Source organism: Hemiscyllium ocellatum, chromosome 44 (genome assembly GCF_020745735.1).
Source record: "Hemiscyllium ocellatum isolate sHemOce1 chromosome 44, sHemOce1.pat.X.cur, whole genome shotgun sequence".
NCBI classification, from domain to species: domain Eukaryota; kingdom Metazoa; phylum Chordata; class Chondrichthyes; order Orectolobiformes; family Hemiscylliidae; genus Hemiscyllium; species Hemiscyllium ocellatum.
In genome coordinates, this window is record NC_083444.1 from 1,384,942 (window position 1) to 1,405,931 (window position 20,990).

At 50.1% G+C, this 20,990-nt stretch overlaps 1 protein-coding gene across 1 annotated transcript in view; it reads right to left on the bottom strand.

Moving 5' to 3' along the window:
- Window positions 1-20,990, bottom strand: part of dnah2 (dynein, axonemal, heavy chain 2) — a 288,980-nt gene that overhangs the window by 128,438 nt on the left and 139,552 nt on the right. The window contains exons 34-40 of the mRNA XM_060854787.1: window positions 19,220-19,409; window positions 17,516-17,696; window positions 16,934-17,061; window positions 14,943-15,095; window positions 14,222-14,347; window positions 13,329-13,547; window positions 9,913-10,030 (exon numbers count right to left, since the gene is read on the bottom strand). Coding sequence (XP_060710770.1) covers window positions 9,913-10,030; window positions 13,329-13,547; window positions 14,222-14,347; window positions 14,943-15,095; window positions 16,934-17,061; window positions 17,516-17,696; window positions 19,220-19,409 — 1,115 coding nt within the window. The remainder of the gene's footprint in view (window positions 1-9,912; window positions 10,031-13,328; window positions 13,548-14,221; window positions 14,348-14,942; window positions 15,096-16,933; window positions 17,062-17,515; window positions 17,697-19,219; window positions 19,410-20,990) is intronic.

Genomic DNA, 20,990 nt, shown 5'->3' on the forward strand with positions numbered 1-20,990 from the left:
GTTGTGCAGGTTAGGGTGGATTGGCCATGGAAAATTGTCACATCGTACCCAGGGATGGGAAATTGTCCCATAGTGCCCAGGGATGTGCAGGTTTGGGTGGATTGGCCATGGGAAATTGTCCCATAGTACCCAGGGTTGTGCAGGTTAGGGTGGATTGGCCATGGAAAATTGTCACATCGTACCCAGGGATGGGAAATTGTCCCATAGTGCCCAGGGATGTGCAGGTTTGGGTGGATTGGCCATGGGAAATTGTCCCATAGTGTCCAGGGATGTGCAGTTTAGGGTGGATTGGCCATGGGAAATTGTCCCATAGTGCCCAGGGATGTGCAGGTTAGGGTGGATTGGCCATGGGAAATTGTCCCATAGTGTCCAGGGATTTGCAGGTTAGGGTGGATTGGCCATGGGAAATTGTCCCATAGTGCCCAGGGATGTGTAGGTTAGGGTGGATTGGCCATGGGAAATTGTCCCATACAGTGCCCAGGGATGTGCAGGTTAGGGTGGGTTGGCCATGGGAAATTGTCCCATAGTGCCCAGGGATGTGCAGGTAAGGGTGGGTTGGCCATGGGAAATTGTCCCATAGTGTCGAGGGATGTGCAGGTTAGGGTAGATTGGCCATGGGAAATTGTCCCATAGTGCCCAGGGATGTGCAGGTTAGGGTAGATTGGCCATGGGAAATTGTCCCATACAGTGCCCGGTGATGTGCAGTTTAGGGTGGGTTGGCCATGGGAAATTGCCCCATAGTGCCCAGGGATGTGCAGAGTAGGGTGGAGTGGCCATGGGAAATTGTCCCATAGTGCCCAGGGATGTGCAGGTTAGGGTGGATTGGCCATGGGAAATTGTTGCATAGTGCCCAGGGATGTGCAGGTTAGGGTGGGTTGGCCATGAGGAATTGTCCCATAGTGTCCAGGGATGTGCAGGTTAGGATGGATTGGCCATGGGGAATTGTCCCATAGTGTCCAGGGATGTGAAGGTTAGGGTGGATTGGCCATGGGAAATTGTCCCATACAGTGCCCAGGGATTTGCAGGTTAGGGTGGGTTGGCCATGGGAAATTGTCCCATAGTGCCCAGGGATGTGCAGGTCTGGGTGGGTTGGCCATGGGAAATTGTCCCATAGTGTCGAGGGATGTGCAGGTTAGGGTAGATTGGCCATGGGAAATTGTCCCATAGGTCCCAGGGATGTGCAGGTTAGGGTGGATTGGCCATGGAAAATTGTCACATCGTACCCAGGGATGGGAAATTGTCCCATTGTGCCCAGGGATGTGCAGGTTTGGGTGGATTGGCCATGGGAAATTGTCCCATAGTGCCCAGGGATGTGCAGGTTAGGGTGGATTGGCCATGGGAAATTGTCCCAAAGTGTCCAGGGATTTGCAGGTTAGGGTGGATTGGCCATGGGAAATTGTCCCATAGTGCCCAAGGATGTGTAGGTTAGGGTGGATTGGCCATGGGAAATTGTCCCATACAGTGCCCAGGGATGTGCAGGTTAGGGTGGGTTGGCCATGGGAAATTGTCCCATAGTGCCCAGGGATGTGCAGGTTAGGGTAGATTGGCCATGGGAAATTGTCCCATAGTGTCCAGGGATGTTCAGATTAGGGTGGATTGGCCATGGGAAATTGTCCCATAGTGTCCAGGGATTTGCAGGTTAGGGTGGATTGGCCGTGGGCAATTGTCCCATAGTGCCCAGGGATGTGCAGGTTAGGGTGGATTGGCCATGGGAAATTGTCCCATAGTGCCCAGGAGTGTGCAGGTTAGGGTGGGATTAGATTACTTACAGTGTGGAAACAGGCCCTTCGGCCCAACAAGTCCACACCGACCCGCCGAAGAACAACCCACCCATACCCCTACATTTACCCCTTACCTAACACTACGGGCAATTTAGCATGGTCAATTCACCTGACCCGCACATCTTTGGACTGTGGGAGGAAACCGGAGCACCCGGAGGAAACCCACGCAGACACGGGGAGAACGTGCAAACTCCACACAGTCAGTCGCCTGAGGCAGGAATTGAACCCAGGTCCCTGGCGCTGTGAGGCAGCAGTGCTAACCACTGTGCCACCGTGCCGCCCATGGGAAATTGTCCCATAGTGCCCAGGGATGTGCAGGTTAGGGTGGGTTGGCCATGGGAAATTGTCTCATAGTGCCCAGGATGTGCAGGTTAGGGTGGATTGGCCATGGGGAATTGTCCCATAGTGCCCAGAAATGTGCAGTTTAGGGTGGATTGGCCATGGGAAATTGTCCCATAGTGTCCAGGGATGTTCAGGTTAGGGTGGATTGGCCATGGGAAATTGTCCCATAGTGTCCAGGGATGTGCTGGTTAGGGTGGGTTGGCCATGGGAAATTGTCCCATAGTGTCCAGGGATGTGCAGGTTTGGGTGGATTGGCCATGGGAAATTGTCCCATAGTGTCCAGGGATGTGTAAGTTAGGGTGGATTGGCCATGGGAAATTGTCCCATACAGTGCCCAGGGATGTGCTGGTTAGGGTGGGTTGGCCATGGGAAAGTGTCCCATAGTGCCCAGGGATGTGCAGGTTAGGGTGGATTGGCCATGGGAAATTGTCCCATAGTGTCCAGGGATGTGCAGGTTATGGTGGATTGGCCATGGGAAATTGTCCCATAGTGTCCAGGGATGTGCAGGTTAGGGTGGATTGGCCATGGGAAATTGTCCCATAGTGTCCAGGGATGTGCAGGTTAGGGTGGATTGGCCATGGGAAATTGTCCCATAGTGACCAGGGATGTGCAGGTTAGGGTGGATTGGCAATGGGAAATTGTCCCATAGTGACCAGAGATGTGCAGGTTAGGGTGGATTGGCCATGGGACATTGTCCCATAGCGTCCAGGGATGTGCAGGTTAGGGTGGATTGGCCATGGGGAATTGTCCCATTGTGTCCAGGGATGTGCAGGTTAGGATGGATTGGCCGTGGGAAATTGTCCCATAGTGCCCAGGGATGTGCAGGTTAGGGTGGATTGGCCATGGGAAATTGTCCCATAGTGCCCAGGAATGTGCAGGTTAGGGTGGGTTGGCTATGGGAAATTGTCCCATACTGCCCAGGGATGTGCAGGTTAGTGTGGATTGGCCATGGGAAATTGTCCCATAGTGCCCAGGGATGTGCAGGTTAGGGTGGATTGGCCGTGGGAAATTGTCCCATTGTGCCCAGGGATGTGCAGGTTAGGATGGATTGGCCATGGGAAATTGTCCCATAGTGTCCAGGGATGTGCAGGTTAGGGTGGATTGGCCGTGGGAAATTGTCCCATTGTGCCCAGGGATGTGCAGGTTAGGATGGATTGGCCATGGGAAATTGTCCCATAGTGTCCAGGGATGTGCAGGTTTGGGTGGGTTGGCCGTGGGAAATTGTCCCATTGTGTGCAGGTTTAGGATGGACTGGTCATGCTAAATTGTCCCGTTGAGCCCAGGGTTTTGCACGCTAGGTGGATTAACCATTGAATATGCAGGATTATAGGGTGGGGGGGTGGGACTGGGTGGGCAGTTCTTTTGGGGGAGGGTCAGTGTAGACTCAGTGGGCAGAATGACCTGCTGCTACACTGTCCTGATTCTAAAGAAGGATGACTGGACTCAAAACATTCACCCTTTTGCTGCCTCTCCAGGTGCTGCCGGATGTAATGAGTTTCTCCAGCAATTTCTGGTTTTGTTTTACATTTCCAGCTTCCACAGCTCTTTGTTTTAGTATAAGGCAGCTGTGACTTTAACTCTTAGACCTGAATCTTTGACAGTTCATTATCACAAACCGAAGTTTAAATGCGCTCATCTTCAAGTTTCCTTTTGGTCTGGGACTATCACTCTTTACTCTCCGGTAATTTAGCTTACAATGTTCTCCTCTTCTCAGGAGCACTGCTTCAGAAACGCATCTCTGTGCAGGGAACCACAAATCAGCCTCAAACAACATCAAATGGAAACAAATATCTCTCTGTCTGTCTCTCTCTCTCTCTCTCTCTCTCTCTCTGTCTCTCTCTCTCTCTCTCTACTTTGGGTGTTCATCTTAACTGTGAACAAAGTCAAACAAATATTAAAGCACAAGGCTTTACCTGGCTAAAAACAAAATCCTATGTAAACCAGAGCTTATTAGACTGTCAAAGTCGACCTCACAAACCATTTCAAAGGAAATCACCATGGCTACAGAGATCATTCCAAGCTAATTATTAACTTCAGACACACAGAAATGTCACGCATCCCCCCCCCCCACTCCATGTTACAAACTCAAAATCCAAAAGCCAAACCTAAAAGAAATGATATTGAAAACTAGCATAAATCAGACCGTCTGTGTTAAAAATGCACTGGCGGATAAACAGAAGCAACTGGAACTCACAAAGAGGAACAGTCTTGTAGGCAATGAGGGCAGACTGAGTGGGACAGACAGGCTGACTTGAATTGTGCTTTCAAAGAGCCAGCACGGGCACGATGAACCAAATGGCCTTCTCTAGCTACACCTTCCATGAAACCATTCATGCAGCATGCTTGTGGTCATGATCAAATTGATCTGCTTAAAGAAGCTAGTTCAAGGAAATGGTGATCACCAGGAGAAGAGTTAGGTATGTGGAGACTGACAAACTATTGGGTGAAGGTTAAGTGCCAGTTGTGTTGATGAATCAGAGCTTCCATGTGCTGACAACAGCTCTGCCTTCACATTATGTATGGAATGTTAAATTAAACAAGGCCTGAACCTCCAAACATCAACCTGAAACATCAATAATTAATGGGGTGACCCAGCCCACCCTGCCAACCAAAACTGAACAAACAGGTGAAGGAACAATTCATTCAGGAATCTCCTCGGCTCAATCTTCATGTAAGCTGCACTGATTTCCCCACTATGTGTCTGGGGTGTGGAAATGCAAAATTAAGCCATGGGCCAGCAGTAAAAGAGAACACAAGGATAAATAATTAATTGCGTGAGCTCACCCAACCGGATGAAAATTAAATAAAAAATTCACTGTTTCTGAGTTACAAACCATTTCATCAGCAGCTTAGTGTTTTTCTTCAGGTCTATCTGAAACATATGCACCACTGTGACCATTCAATACATATCTTCACGCATGGAGCTAATGCATTGGAAAAAACCCAAAGTGCTCCCTCAGCAGAGTATCTGAGTGTCTCTGAAATCACTTGGGTCACTGCCAGCCACACTGCAGGAGCTAGCAAACCAAGCCAGAGTGAGAGGTTGATCCATTCCAGTCCCACTCCAGAAACTCAACCTCAGAACAATACCACTCAGAATGCAGTGGTGAGGGAGTGCCACACTAATGGTGGTTCAATACTGAGGAAGCACGGCATGGTTGGAGGGTCAGTGCTGAGGGAGTGCTGCACTGTCAGATAGTCAGTGCTGAGGGAGTGCTGCACTGTCAGACAGTCAGCACTGAAGGAGTGCCACACTGTCAGAGGGTCAGTGCTGAGGGAGTGCCGCACTGTCAGAGGGTCAGTACTGAGGGAGTGCGCACTGTCAGGTAGTCAGTGCTGAGGGAGTGCCGCACTGTCATACAGTCAGTGCTGAGGGAGTGCCGCACTGTCATACAGTCAGTGCTGAGGGAGTGCCGCACTGTCGGAGGGTCAGTACTGAGGGAGTGCTGCACTGTCATACAGTCAGTGCTGAGGGAGTGCCGCACTGTCGGAGGGTCAGTGCTGAGGGAATGCTGCACTGTCGGATAGTCAGTGCTGAGGGAGTGCCGCACTGTCAGATAGTTAGTGCTGAGGGAGCGCACTGTCAGTCAGTACTGAGGGAGCGCACTGTCAGATAGTCAGTGCTGAGGGAGTGCCGCACTGTCAGAGGGTCAGTGCTGAGCGAGTGCTGCACTGTCGGAGGGTCAGTGCTGAGGGAGTGCCGCACTGTCGGAGGGTCAGTGCTGAGGGAATGCTGCACTGTCGGATAGTCAGTGCTGAGGGAGTGCCGCACTGTCAGATAGTCAGTGCTGAGGGAGCGCACTGTCAGTCAGTACTGAGGGAGCGCACTGTCAGATAGTCAGTGCTGAGGGAGTGCCGCACTGTCAGAGGGTCAGTACTGAGGGAGTGGGCACTGTCGGACACTCTGTGCTGTGGGAGTGCCGCACTGTCGGAGGGTCAGTGCTGAGCGAGTGCTGCACTGTCGGAGGGTCAGTACTGAGGGAGTGCTCACTGTCGGACGGTCTGTGCTGAGGGAGTGCTGCACTGTTAGAGTGACAGTATTGAGATGGTGCCCCACTGCCAAAGGGTCAATATAGAGGGTGAGTCACATTCAGTATCTTCTCAGCACCTAAAACCTGTCAAGCCCACTCATAACCTTAAGGGTTAATAAGTTAACGTTGTATTATTCAATTTCAGCCCAATCTGCTCAATATTTCCTCATTCACCAATCCCTTCATCAATGGTGTCAGCCTAGTGAGCATTCTCTCAATTGTTTCCAATGCAATTTTATCCTGTTTAAATAAGACCAATACTGTACACAGTACCCCATGTCTGATTTCACCAAAACTTTATACAGTTGCAGCAAAACTCTGCATCCCTCTGGCAATGAAGGTCAACATGCCATGGGTATTCCTCATCCCTCTCTGTACCTGCTTGTTAACAGTCCAAGGACACCCTAACCCCTCTGTACTGCCGTCTTATGCAGTCTCTCTTCATTTAATAACATTCTGCCTTTCCCTTCTTCCTGCCAAAGGGGACAACCTTACAATTTACAGCATGGGGATTCTCCCTGGTATCAATATTATCAGCAAGAACTAAAGTTACCCGGCAACGAGGGACGGGCTTGTTGTGAAGCATGCAGTATGACAATCGTGGAGAGAATGTCAATAGCTGTAAAGCTGCTTGGGGATGGCCCAGAGTGACTGAAGGTGCAATAAAAAAGCGAGCCTTTCTTTTTATTATTGGCACTACCCCACCTGGAATCCATTGCATTCTTAAATCATGCGTTCTGACAGTCTTCCTCATCTTGCCTTTTATCGATTTAAGCTTCTGCCTCCATCTGCCTTCTCTGATCACCCTCAGCCACTGCGTCACCTTTGTCCCTCCAGGCCTGACATATTTATGTTCACCCATCTCTGTTTTGGCAGGGGGTGGAGGGATGCAGGCAGCATTTGAGGTTGCCTACGTACCTCCTGCTCGTGGTCAGCCCACAGTAGGGGTCAGCCCTGCCGAGTGTGTTCTGGAGGCTTGTGTGGGGTGTCGCAGGAATCTTGTGGCCTGACCTGTGGGCACTCCGCTCTGGGGAGACTCTGCCCAGGTCTGAGCAGGAGTATCTGACAGGGTGGGAGTTCACTGATCAAACAGAGTTGGCAGGCCCTTACCACCCTCACTTTCTCAGGGTGATAACTCAGTGCAAAGTGCCAGCAACACTCTCATCCTGAGAACAGAGAAAAAGTGATGGTGATACAACCTCAGAATTTCTTTTAAATTAGCAGCATGCTGGTCTGACATTGCTGCATCTATCATTTCTACTTCTACCACTGAGTAAAGGTCTACGCAGCAATTCAGTTCCCAGGCTATTCCATTAATGGGCATCTTAAATCGCATCTGTGACCAACTAGCTCCCAGTTTCCATTTCAGGGACTGACAGCATCTCAATTTCTATTGCAATTGCAAGGCGGGTAATCTGCAGAACTTTCATTATGAGATGAGAAATGTTCGCAATTCTTGGCCAGCAACACAACATTGTAGAATTACTCAGTTAAGAGGTGTCCAGTTTGTAGCAATGCCCTGCTTTCAGAAACTGCAAGACGTATGGGACCCTCCAGCAAAGCAGCTGAGGACAAACACCATGAATCTCTGTGATCTACAGTCCCTGTAAATTAGATGTCATATCCCCTCGGGGTTTCCATGCTACATACTCATGTCTTCATTCACTTACTCTTAAATCTATGCTCCCTGGAGTTACTTTGATATATAATCCTGCTGTTAAATGTTTAAAACATGGAATGGTGGTTAAATTGAAGAGGAGGGAGCAAACAGCTCCAGAAAACACAAATGGAAAATTAAACCACATCAATACTTTTAGAAAGGAAAGCCTGCATTGATCTAGCCCCTGTCACTATCTCAGCGAGAGATCAGTAAACAGAGTGGCACAGATTTGAGATAATTGTCAAAAGAACAGTAGGGTGGAAGAGTTCATTTTGCATTCAGCGAGATGTTATTATCTGCAAAGGCTCAGCAGATCTAGCAGTTCTAAGGAAGGGTCAATCAACCTGAAACATGAACAATGATTTCTCTCCACAGATGCTGTCAGATCTACTGAGCTTTTCCAGCAATTTTTGTTTTTGTTTCTGATTTACATTGTGCTATCATTGGTTACCATCCCCACTTCAGACCTTCCGTCCAGGGGAAGTGTAATAACAATATCATTTGATTTTCTGTATTTTTGATTGTAGACTAAAAAGGGGAAAGGATTGTTTAAAAACCAAAGAACTGTGAAAGGATTTGCTGCTTTTCGAAAAACAGATGACTGATACTCATCCTGTGTGGTGTTTATACTGCAGTTTCTCTCATTCACATCGTGGGGGAAGCTGTTTGTACAGGACATGGCACTGGGAGGATAAGATTTATCTCGCAATAAATAGCTGATTGGCTTGTGCATTGTGACCAGTTGTGGCTGAAGACAACTCTCTGACTGATTCCTGGGCAGCTGCACAGCTTGTGGGTGTGAATAACAGAGAGCTTCAGAACGCTGGAATGTGTGTGTGTGTGTGTGTGTGTGTGTGTGTGTGTGTCTGTGTGTGTGCGTGTGTGTGTGTGTGTGCGTGTCTGTGTGTGTGTGTGTGTGGGTGTGTATGTGTGTGTGTGTGGGTGTGTATGTGTGTGTGTGTATGTATGTGTATGCGTGTTTGTGTATGTGTTTGTGTGTATGTGTCTCTGTGTGTGTGTGTGTGTGTGTATGTGTGTGTGTGTGTGTCTGTGTGTTGTGTGGGTGTGTATGTGTGTGTTTGTGTATATGTGTCTGTGTGTGTTTGCGTGTGTGTCTGTGTATGTGTGTGTGTGTGTATGTGTATGCGTGTTTGTGTATGTGTGTGTGTGTTTGTGTGTATGTGTCTGTGTGTATGTATGTGTGTGTATGTATATGTGTGTGTGTGTGTGTGTGTGTGTGTTTGTGTGTGTGTGTCAAAAATACAAATCCCCGAAGCCTGATGTCAGGAATTTCTTTTTCACACCCATAGCCATGAGCTGTTACCTTTAAACAGTAATTAAGAGGTTTCATAGTAAGCCAACCATCTGTGCCTCCTGTGAAGAAATGAAGGAACCCTACAGAAAGGTAATCAAAGGTCAGAAATTCTTGGTAAGCTGAAAGGAACATCTCAGTGAACCCTGCGCACTGGTGCTGTGGAAGTATTTTGCAGATTATTTTTGTTTGTCTGTATCTCTTTGACTGCATGTGTTGGGGTTAAAGTGGTGGGGAGTTAGGTCGAGCCATGTGTAGAAAGTTCACAGGTACTTACCTGTGAGCAGCATTTGCTTATTTGTAATAAATGTTAGTTATTGTTAAGTAGTCAGTATTTTTGTTAACTTGATTCCAACAGACAGCTAAATCAAGGACTTTAACATTGTTTATGTAAACCATTGACTTCTGTGGCAACTCAGGAGCAGCGGGGCTTAGGAATCAGTGTTCCCTCCCCAGTGCAGCATAACAGGAAGGTCATTGCTGAAGTAGCTGAAGATGTTTAGGTTTAGGCACTAACCTGTGAAACGGGGGTCTTTGTAGTGCAGTGGTGGTGTCCCCGTTTTTCAACCAGGAGGCCTTCGGGTTCAGAAGTGCATTATAACATCTCTGAACAGGGTGATTAGAAAGGATCTACCCTGAGGAATTCCTGCAGAGATGTCCTTGGGCTGAAATGACTGACCACCAACAATCACAAACCATCTTCCTTTGTGTTTGTTTGGAGTCTGAGTAGCGAGTTTCCCCCTTGACTCTCGGTGATGTAGCCCATCACAACTGGAGTCAACGTACCTGCACAGGCGTTCCTCATCAGGCTGGAGAGCACTCCATCAGTCCATTCATTTGTCGACAGATCGTACTCGCCATACAGCTCACCCAGCGACACTGCTTTTGGGTTCAGAGGGTACTCCTGCCCACAAAGCACAAAATCAGAGAAGGTAGAAGACAATGGCTCAGAAGAGGAGGCATTGGAGTCAGAGAGATTCACAAGCAAGGGAACAGAACCTTCGGCCCAACCCGTCCATGCCGCCCATACACCCCAATCTAATCTAGTCCCATTTGCCAGCGCCTGGCCCACATCCCTCCAAACCCTACCTATTCATACACCCATCCAAATGCCTCTTAAATGCTGTAATTGTACCAGCCTCCACCACATCCTCTGGCAGCTCATTCCATACACGTACCACCCTCTGGGTGAAAAAGTTGCCCCTTAGGTCTCTTTTATATCTTTCCCCTCTCACCCTAAACCTATGCCCCTCTAGTTCTGGACTCCCCTCAGCCTCCGACACTCAAGGGAAAACAGCCCCAGCCTGTTCTGCCTCTCCCTGTAGCTCAGATCCTCCAACCCTGGCAACATCCTCGTAAATCTTTTCTGAACGTTTTCAAGTTTCACAACATCTTTCCGATAGGAAGGAGACCAGGATTGTACACAGTATTACTGAGGAAATGTTAAAGTTCAAAACAAAAAGAGCAATTCTCATTGAAAACCTTTCCTTTAGAATCATATAATACAATACCACAGGCCATTCGGCCCACTCAGTCTGGGTTGATGTTTATTTCCACACGTACCATCCAGGCTAATACCAATTTCCTGTACCACTATGCTCCTTTTGTTCTTCCTCATTCTTAATTTTAAAAGCTCTCATCCCCATTTCCAAATCTGTCTGTAGTTTTACCACATCTCTATCTCTCTATCCCTGCAGCCCCTACAAGCCTCTGTAGCTCTGTCACCTCCTCCAGCCCCAGCACTCCTCTCTATCTCTAAAACCTTCTCCAGCTGCTACAACACTTCCAACCTCTCTAATGCCCTACAACTCTCCCCATACCAATAGGCCTCTGTGGCTGCTGTAAATCTGCCTGTGTCTCTAACCTCTAGCATCTCCGACTCGCCGGGGCCTCTGTGATCCTCCAATTCAGCCACTCAAATACCGTACAATTTCTGTTGTTCCACCGTTGGTGACCATCCTTCCCCGTTGGTGACCATCCCTCCCCGTTGGTGACCATCCCTCCCCGTTGGTGGCCATCCCTCCCCGTTGGTGGCCATCCCTCCCCGTTGGTGACCATCCCTCCCCGTTGGTGGCCATCCCTCCCCATTGGTAGCCATTCCTCCCCGTGGGTGGCCATCCCTCCCCGTTGGTGGCCATCCCTCCCCGTTGGTAGCCATTCCTCCCCGTGGGTGGCCATCCCTCCCCGTTGGTGACCATCCCTTCCCGTTGGTGACCATCCCTCCCCGTTGGTGACCATCCCTCCCCGTTGGTGACCATCCTTTCCTGTTGGTGACCATCCCTCCCAGTTGGTGACCATCCTTTCCTGTTGGTGGCCATCCCTCCCCGTTGGTGACCATCCCTCCCCGTTGGTGACCATCCCTTCCCGTTGGTGACCATCCTTTCCTGTTGGTGGCCATCCCTCCCCGTTGGTGACCGTCCTTTCCTGTTGGTGGCCATCCCTCCCCGTTGGTGACCATCCTTTCCTGTTGGTGGCCATCCCTCCCCGTTGGTGACCATCCCTTCCCGTTGGTGACCATCCCTTCCTGTTGGTGACCATCCCTCCCCATGGGTGGCCATCCCTCCCCGTTGGTGACCATCCCTTCCCGTTGGTGACCATCCCTCCTCGTTGGTTGCCATCCCTCCTCGTTGGTGACCATCCCTCCTCGTTGGTGACCATCCCTCCTCGTTGGTTGCCATCCCTTCCCGTTGGTGACCATCCCTCCCCGTTGGTGACCATCCTTCCCCGTTGGTTGCCATCCCTCCCCGTTGGTGACCGTCCCTCCCCGTTGGTGGCCATCCCTCCCCGTTGGTGACCGTTCCTCCCCGTTGGTGACCGTCCCTTCCCGTTGGTGGCCATCCCTTCCCGTTGGTGACCATCCCTTCCTGTTGGTGACCATTCCTCCCCGTTGGTGGCCATCCCTCCCCGTTGGTGGCCATCCCTCCCCGATGGTTGCCATCCCTCCCTGTTGGTGGCCATCCCTCCCCGTTGGTGACCATCCCTCCCCGTTGGTGACCATTCCTCCCCGTTGGTGACCGTCCCTTCCCGTTGGTGACCATTCCTCCCTGTTGGTGACCGTCCCTTCCCGTTGGTGACCATCCCTTCCCGTTGGTGACCATCCCTTCCTGTTGGTGACCATTCCTCCCCGTTGGTGACCATCTCTTCCTGTTGGTGACCATCCCTCCTCGTTGGTTGCCATCCCTTCCCGTTGGTGACCGTCCCTCCCCGTTGGTGGCCGTCCCTCCTCGTTGGTGGCCGTCCCTCCCCGTTGGTGGCCGTCCCTTCCCGTTGGTGGCCATCCCTCCCCGTTGGTGGCCGTCCCTCCCCGTTGGTGACCGTCCCTTCCTGTTGGTGACCGTCCCTTCCTGTTGGTGACCATCCCTTCCTGTTGGTGACCATCCCTCCCCGTTGGTGACCATCCCTCCCCGTTGGTGACCATCTCTTCCTGTTGGTGACCATCCCTCCTCGTTGGTTGCCATCCCTTCCCGTTGGTGACAATCCTCCCCGTTGGTGACCATCCCTTCCCGTTGGTGACCACCCCTTCCTGTTGGTGACCATCCCTTCCCGTTGGTGACCATCCCTTCCCTATCTTCCCAGGCAGTACATTCCAGATTCTCACCACCAACTGCGTGAATGAGCTTTTTCCCAAATCCCGTCTTAATCTCCTGTCCCTTACCCTAAAACTATGCCTCCTCATGATTGACCCCTCATCAAAGGGGAACAAGTACCCTCTACTCATTCTGTCCATAATCTTTTATATCTCAATCATGCCCCCTCAGTCTTCTATGCTCTAAAGAAAACTATCCAAGCCTATCCAGTCTCTCCTTTTAGCTCAATTTCTCCATCCCAGGCAATATCCTGGTGAATCTTCTCAAGTGCTCTCACGTCCTTCCTGTAGGGAGGGGACTCGAACTGCACACAATACCCTAGCTGGGGCCTGACCAACGCTCTGCACAACTCCAACATTACCTCCTTGCTGTTATACTCTACCACCACTGATGAAAGCAAATGTCCAAAATACCTTCTAACTATCTATTCATGCTCTCTGCCAATTTCAGGATGTGTGAATAATTACCCTAAGATCCCTCTGTTCCTCTAAGCTACCCAGTGTCTTGGCATTCATTAAATGCCTGTCCCTTCCACCCTCCCATCCCATTCTCCTTCCCGTGACTCCTGAGCCTGATGAGTTATGACTTTTCTGGGTTTCTTGCCTGTTTACTGACCTTGACAAAATTGTAGTTGGGGTCTCCGCTCTTGTGGAGGGCCGACAGGGCCCCTTGTAACGTCCGCCATACCACGGTCTTGCCGCTGCCTGTTTTTCCCACAATCATGACAGAATGGCGGGAGCTCTTGGTCTCATGTAGCTGAATCACTTTGGCCATTGTGAACTCCGTTACCACGTAGCCCATTTCAATTATCTCGGCTTCAATTGCTTCCTTAAGCTGTGACAGAAGGAAAGAGAAAGCAAGACAGGCCAATTGTACCATGGGCTCAGTTTATTCAATATTCACAGTCAGTTCATTCAGTTGGCAGCCAGTGTGGAGTCCAGTGTTGTCCACTGACGTCCCCTGGGCTTGAGAACAGAGATAATCCATCAGGCTTCACACTCTCAATCATTTTCCAGTGATCCCACCGGACACAGACTGAGGACAGAACTAACTGAAAACAAAAAAGTGCTGAAAATCACAGCCAGCCAGGAGAGAAAGCAAGCTAATATTTGGAGTCTAGATGACTCCTCATCATAACTAAGTTCAGCCACAGTGGTTATTGTTATCGACCATCAAGTAATGTCAGGAATAGCTCCCTCCTGGAGCGGCAATCCAGGGAGAGAACTGGAAAAGCATTACTGAGCAAAGCCAGCACCCTACTGCCTCTGGCAAAACCAATCTCACAATGAGGGCATTAAGCAGGCTGTTCATCCCTGCTGTTTACACATGCAGAAGCAGAGGTGGGCACAATCATCTCTCTGTTAGCCTTTAACAATGTGGCAACTTGGGCAAATCCAGCTCATAATATGGCTGCATTTCCTAACAACCATAATGATTGTTTTAGCCGACAAAATATTTACTTCATGCATGATGAACCCACTGCGAAATTATATCCACATTCTGCCCACCTTTCCATAATCCAGGACTGGAGTTTCCACTCCTGGGAACAGGTCCTGCACAATAGCAGCAAACAGCGGTAGGTCGACCGAGGTCAGTTTGGCTATATTCATATCCTTCATGGACAGCAGGAGGACCTGGGGAACAACAAAACCACTCACTCACCAAGATAACACAAGTGAGAAACCTCCGATATAATACGACCTCAGCAGTGCTACCTGTGCAACTCCTTTCACCATGGAAATGGTTCTGGAAAGAAAGACGGATTACATCGAAAAGGAAAAGCCATTTAGCCCATCTGTTCTGTGCTGGTGTTTCAGTTCCATATGAGCCTTTCCCACACCCCTCTTTACTTACTTTCTCAGTGACCCTTCTATGCTTTACTCCTTCACATGTTTATCCAACTTACCCTGAAGCATGAGTTCCACATTCTCACCACCATTTGGGGAAAGAAGTTTCTTCGGAACTCCCTACTGGATGTATTCAGGGCTACCTTTATTTACAGTGCCTAGCTCTAGCCTCCCTACAAATGGCAACATCTTCTCGATGTATATATACCCTATCAAAACTTGTCATACTTTAAAAGAGTCTCTGTTAAGGGAAGTGCCAACTTTCTCTTGCCTAGAGACCAGGCTCCAGCATGTTATGTCTTTCCTAATGGCAATAACCTCTCAGTTCTGATAGCAATCTAATCTGCACCTTTTATATCTCCTCTCTAAGTCCTGCTCTTACCTCCTCGTCAGAGAGCTGAGGCTTGTCTCGCCGCTTCTTGCCAGCGTAGCGGAGCAGTGAGGTGAGAGCCCTCAGGCCAAAGTCGTAGTGATCCTGCTTGGACAGCTGCTGCACGGCCAGTGAGTAAAGGGTGTAGACTTTCTTAGCAAGGGCCTGCACGGGAACATGGAGAGCACTGTCAGCATCCTGCCAATCAGACTCCACCCAAATTATCTCCCAGCTCTTCTCTACGTTTCTCTGCTTTCCTTCAAGGAGAACATAGCACACAAGCTGTCAGCCACGAACAATGAAGTGAAAATCTCTACTTTCTCCTGCTGTCGTGTGACTTGGGTTTGAGAACAGTCTTCCAGCCAAATCCCAATGGACACTGACCAACAGGGGAGAAACGATCCCAGAAGCTGGGCTTCATGCCCTTGGGAAGGAATGTAAGTGCAGTGTGTGGGTTGTGAAAGCAGCTGCAGTGAAGGGTCTAGAATGCAGAGAGACACATACACTATTCTGCAGAGAGACACATACACTATTCTGCAGAGAGACACTTACACTATTCTGCAGAGAGACACATACACTATTCTGCAGAGAGACACTTACACTATTCTGCAGAGAGACACATACACTATTCTGCAGAGAGACACATACACTATTCTGCAGAGAGACACATACACTATTCTGCAGAGAGACACATACACTATTCTGCAGAGAGACACTTACACTATTCTGCAGAGAGACACATACACTATTCTGCAGAGAGACACATACACTATTCTGCAGAGAGACACTTACACTATTCTGCAGAGAGACACATACACTATTCTGCAGAGAGACACTTACACTATTCTGCAGAGAGACACTTACACTATTCTGCAGAGAGACACATACACTATTCTGCAGAGAGACACATACACTATTCTGCAGAGAGACACATACACTATTCTGGGATGGCAGGGCTTTGTGCGAAGATCGCAAAGTGTTTCTAGTGAAAGGAAAAAGAGGGCAGATCAGTGGGGGCTGAAATCAATCTCAAAAGATCAGGCTTGTTAAGCTGAATAGCCTTTTGCTATTTGACTCAGAGAGTCATTGAGATGTACTGCATGGAACCAGACCCTTCAGTCCAACCTATCCATGCCAACCAGATATCCTAAATTAATCTAATCCCACCTGCCAGCACCCGGCCCATATCCCTCCAAACCCTTCCTATTCATATACCCATCCAAATGCCTCTTAAATGTTGTAATTGTATCAGCCTCCACCACTTCCTCTGGCAGCTCATTCCACACACACATCACCCTCTGTGTGAAAAAGTTGTCCCTTAGGTCCCTTTTAAACTTTCTCCCTCTCACCCTAAACATATACCCTCTAGTTTTGGGCACCCCCACCCCTAGGAAAAGATCTTGGCTATTTATTCTATCCATGCCCCTCCCTGGAGCTCAAACTCTCTACCCCCAGCAACATCTTTTTGAGTCTTTTCTGAACCTTCCCAAGTTTAACAACATCCTCCCTAGAGCAGAGATACCAGAATTGCACATAATCTTGTAAAAGTGGCCCCAGTAATGCCCCATGCAGCTGCAACACAACCTCCCAACTCCTGGACTCAATGCAGTGTCCAACAAAAGCAAGTGTACCATTGTCTAACTGCAACTCCACTGGAGACCTTGATGAAGGTTCACAGTGCAGTACGTTGTAAAGCAGCAGATCTTTTATTTTATAACTAAAGGCCAACCTCTTGCAAAAAAGCTTTGACTGCAAGGATATCACACAATGCTACTCTGTGTATGGATGTCAATGGATAGTTGGGAGTTGGCTGAGAGACGCTCCCTTTCCAAGATTGGAGAGCAGGCTGATGAATATTGCCCCCGTTTTAATTTGGGGGCATGGATGGAGTGGTGTGGAGGAGAGGCTGCCAGGTGGTGTGGGAGCCCAAAGAAATTGAGGAAATGGATAAACTGTTCAAAGTAACTGAGAATATGTAAGAAAGGGCAGGGCACAGAGCACACCTTACAGTTGTTGAATCCCTCTGCAAACAGGATGATCTCAGCGATGAGTGTTGAGTCAGGAACCACCATGGAGATGGGCCTGAACATTGACTTGAGGTTGTCTGGCAGCTCGGTACGGCCAGCATACCCTGCAATAAACAACAGTTGTGTTATCTCCAAACCTCTGCACTCGGCCACTCGCTATTAGTCTCTTGTGATACTGCCGGAAACAGGAACAGGAGGAGGCCTTTCAGCCACTTTACCTAGCTCAGCTTCCATGCCCACACGGCTGCCCCTTCTCAGTCATGTTAACCCACTCCTCTCCCTCTCAACCTGAATGTAAAATTAAATCAGACTCTGATCAGTACGACCAAGAGGAGTCTGTACTCTGGGGTCATCCATTAATCCTGAGGACAGGGAAACCCAGTTCAGATCTCACCCATTCTCCACACCTGCCCATCTTCAAGTTGGGCGAAGCAGCAGAGGCTGGGGAGCAGCTCTGCAGCTTCAATGAAATGAAGCTGGACTTAGCACTGAGCTTCAGGGATCAAGGGAAGCCTCGACGGTGAAGCTGAGGCATAGTGAAAACTCCAGTCGTCTCACCTGGATTCATGGTGATGAAGATGCCACAGGACCAGACCAGGTTAATCTCACGGCCCTCAAACACAAAGCGAGTCAGGTTCGCAGAAAGCGCTGACAGAATAGAGAGGATTTGCTGGGCTACCACAGACAACACCTCAATATTGATGCGGTTGAACTCATCAAAGCAACCCCAGGCTCCAGTCTGCACAGAAACAGCAGGCACATTGATTACTCTTACCAGAAAACAGAAGCGAAAATGGTGTGGTCGACACAGCAGAGGACAGTAAGGGGCCTGAAATCATACTCTGGTATAAAAGAAAGATCTTGCATTTCAACATCACTGAACAACCAAAAGGGTCACACTGCCATCAAAGCACATTCAGAGATTTGTTACTGCTGTAACATGGATAATGCAGCGGAACTCCCTCAACACTGACCCTCTTACAGTCTGGCACTTCCTGAGCACTGATCCTCTGACAGAGCCCTCTCCCACAGTGCTGACCCTACAACAGTGTGGCACTCCCTCAGTATGACACTCCAACAGTACACTCTCCCACAACACTGACCCTCTGAGAGTGTGGTGCTCCCTCAGCACTGACTCTCCAACAGCACGGCACTCCCTCAGCACTGACCCTCCTAAAGTGCGGCACTCCCTCAGCTCTGACTCTCTGACAGTGCAGCACTGCCTCAGCTCTGAACCACCAACAGTGCAGTACTCCCTCAGCACTGATCCTCTGACAGTGCGAAACTCCCTCGGCACTGACCCTCTGACAGTGCCCACTCCCCCAGCACTGACCCTCCGACAGTGCCCACTCCCTCAGCACTGACCCTCCGACAGTGCCCACTCCCTCAGCACTGACCCTCCGACAGTGCGGCACTCCCTCAGCACTGACCCTCCGACAGTGCGAAACTCCCTCGGCACTGACCCTCTGACAGTGCCCACTCCCTCAGCACTGACCCTCCGACAGTGCCCAATCCCTCAGCACTGACCCTCCGACAGTGCGGCACTCCCCCAGCACTGACCCTCTGACAGTGCCCACTCCCTCAGCACTGATCCTCCGACAGTGCCCACTCCCTCAGCACTGACCCTCCGACAGTGCGGCACTCCCCCAGCACTGACCCTCCGACAGTGGGGCACTCCCTCAGCACTGACCCTCCGACAGTACAGCGCCCCCTCAGCACTGACTCTCTGACAGTGCAGCTCTCCCTCAGCACTGACCCTCCGACAGTGCCCACTCCCTCAGCACTGACCCTCCGACAGTGCAGCTCTCCCTCAGCACTGACCCTCCGACAGTGCGGCACTCCCTCAGCACTGACCCTCCGACAGTGCGGCACTCCCTCAGCACTGACCCTCCGACAGTGCGGCAGTCCCTCAGCACTGACCCTCAGACAGTGTGGCACTCCCTCAGCACTGACCCTCCGATACTGACCCTCCGACAGTGCAGCGCTCCCTCAGCACTGACCCTCCGACAGTGCGGCACTCCCTCAGCACTGATCCTCCGACAGTGCGGTGCTCCCTCAGCACTGACCCTCTGACAGTGCGGCATTCCCTCAGCACTGACCCTCCGACAGTGCGGCACTCCCTCAGCAATGACCTTCCGATGGTGCGGTGCTCCCTCAGGCTAACCCTCTGACAGTGCCCACTCCCTCAGTGCTGTGTGTGTTTCTGAAAGGGATAAAACCCCTTGACAAACATGAACAAAGACAATGTTCCATTATATTCACCTGTGCCAAGCCAGAGTACATTCGGCCCATCGATTTGTAGTCCAAGCCTTCTGAGCAGTTTACCACTATCACATACATGCCCAGGGCCTTTCCCAGGTCTTTCACACTCTCTGTCTTCCCTGTCCCTGCTGGTCCTTTGGGTGACCCACCGCGGTGCAGGTGGAGAGCAGTGGTCAGTGTCATGTAGCACCTAAAAAGAAGAAACCATGAGATTCTGAGATGAGGAAGGAGAGTGTTCCTGTGTCGACTACCTCTGTACTGATGTCCAGCTCTCAGGCATGCGTGCAGAATGAAGCAGTGTTGGTGGATTAATCGGACAGAGGAAAGCTAATGATTTATGACCTTCCCTCCATCGAAAGGTCAGAAATGGGGATATTCGCCAATGATTGTGCAATATTCAGCACCATTCGTCCCACTCCCTCAGACGCTGAAGCAGTTCATGTCCAAATGCAGAAAGATTGAGAGAATATCCAGGCTTTGGCTGACATGTGGAAAGTAACACTGAAGCCATACAGATGCTTGGCAATGACTACCTCCAGTAAGACATAATCTAACCAGCCTCCTTGACCATCAGTGAATCCCTCACACCCTGGGAATTACCATTGACATGAACTGGACTCACCACATGAACACAATGGCTACAAGAGCAGGTCAGAAACCAGGAATCCTGCAATGAGTAACTCCCCAAAGTCTGTCCGCCAGGTACAAGGCAGGAGTGTGATGGAATATTTCCTATTTGCCTGGATAAGTGCAGCTTCAACAACACTCAAAAACTTGACACCTTCCAAGACAAATTACCCCCCCTCCCCCGCATGACTGGCACCATTAGATTAGATTAGATTACTTACAGTGTGGAAACAGGCCCTTCGGCCCAACAAGTCCACACCGACCTGCCGAAGCGCAACCCACCCATAACCCTACATTTACCCCTTACCTAACACTACGGGTAATTTAGCATGGCCAATTCACCTGACCCGCACATCTTTGGACTGTGGGAGGAAACCGGAGCACCCGGAGGAAACCCACGCAGACACGGGGAGAACGTGCAAACTCCACACAGTCAGTCGCCTGAGGCGGGAATTGAACCCAGGTCCCTGGCGCTGTGAGGCTGCAGTGCTAACCACTGTGCCACTGTGCCACCGTGCCGCCCTAATATTCACAAACACTCAGTCACCCTGCTGCTAAAGCTCAGTAGCAGCAGTGTGTACATTCTACAAGATGCACTGCAGAAACTCCCCAAATTCCTTCAATAGCATCTTCCAAACTGACAACCACTACCACCGAGATGGCCAAGATAGCAGATACATGGGAACAACCACTTGCATGTTCCCCTCTGCGTCATGTATCATCCTGACTTCATTGTCATTGGGTTAAAATCCAGGCATTCCCTCCCTCAGGGTGTTGTGGGTCTACCTATAGCACATAAACGGTGGTTATTCAAGAAGGCAGCTCACCCCCACCTTCTAATGGGCAACAAGGAATAAGCAATAAAAGCTAATGCAGCCTGCAATGCTCATGCCCCGCCATGAACTGTAAAAACTCTTACACAGCTATCATTACCATCACATTACAGGACTTGTTTCTGACTGCCCTTGGCACAGACAGCAGGGGATGGTGCACAGCGGGCAATATGGAGTCTGTATATACTTGCAGAAGGTACCTACCATGGAAGGCTTGGCTACTGAAACTGCTGCACTGGCCTCCACTGAGGCCCACCTGAAGCAGACAAACTTGCAAAAGCAAGTAAGTGCTTTGAAACCTGCTGCAGTTA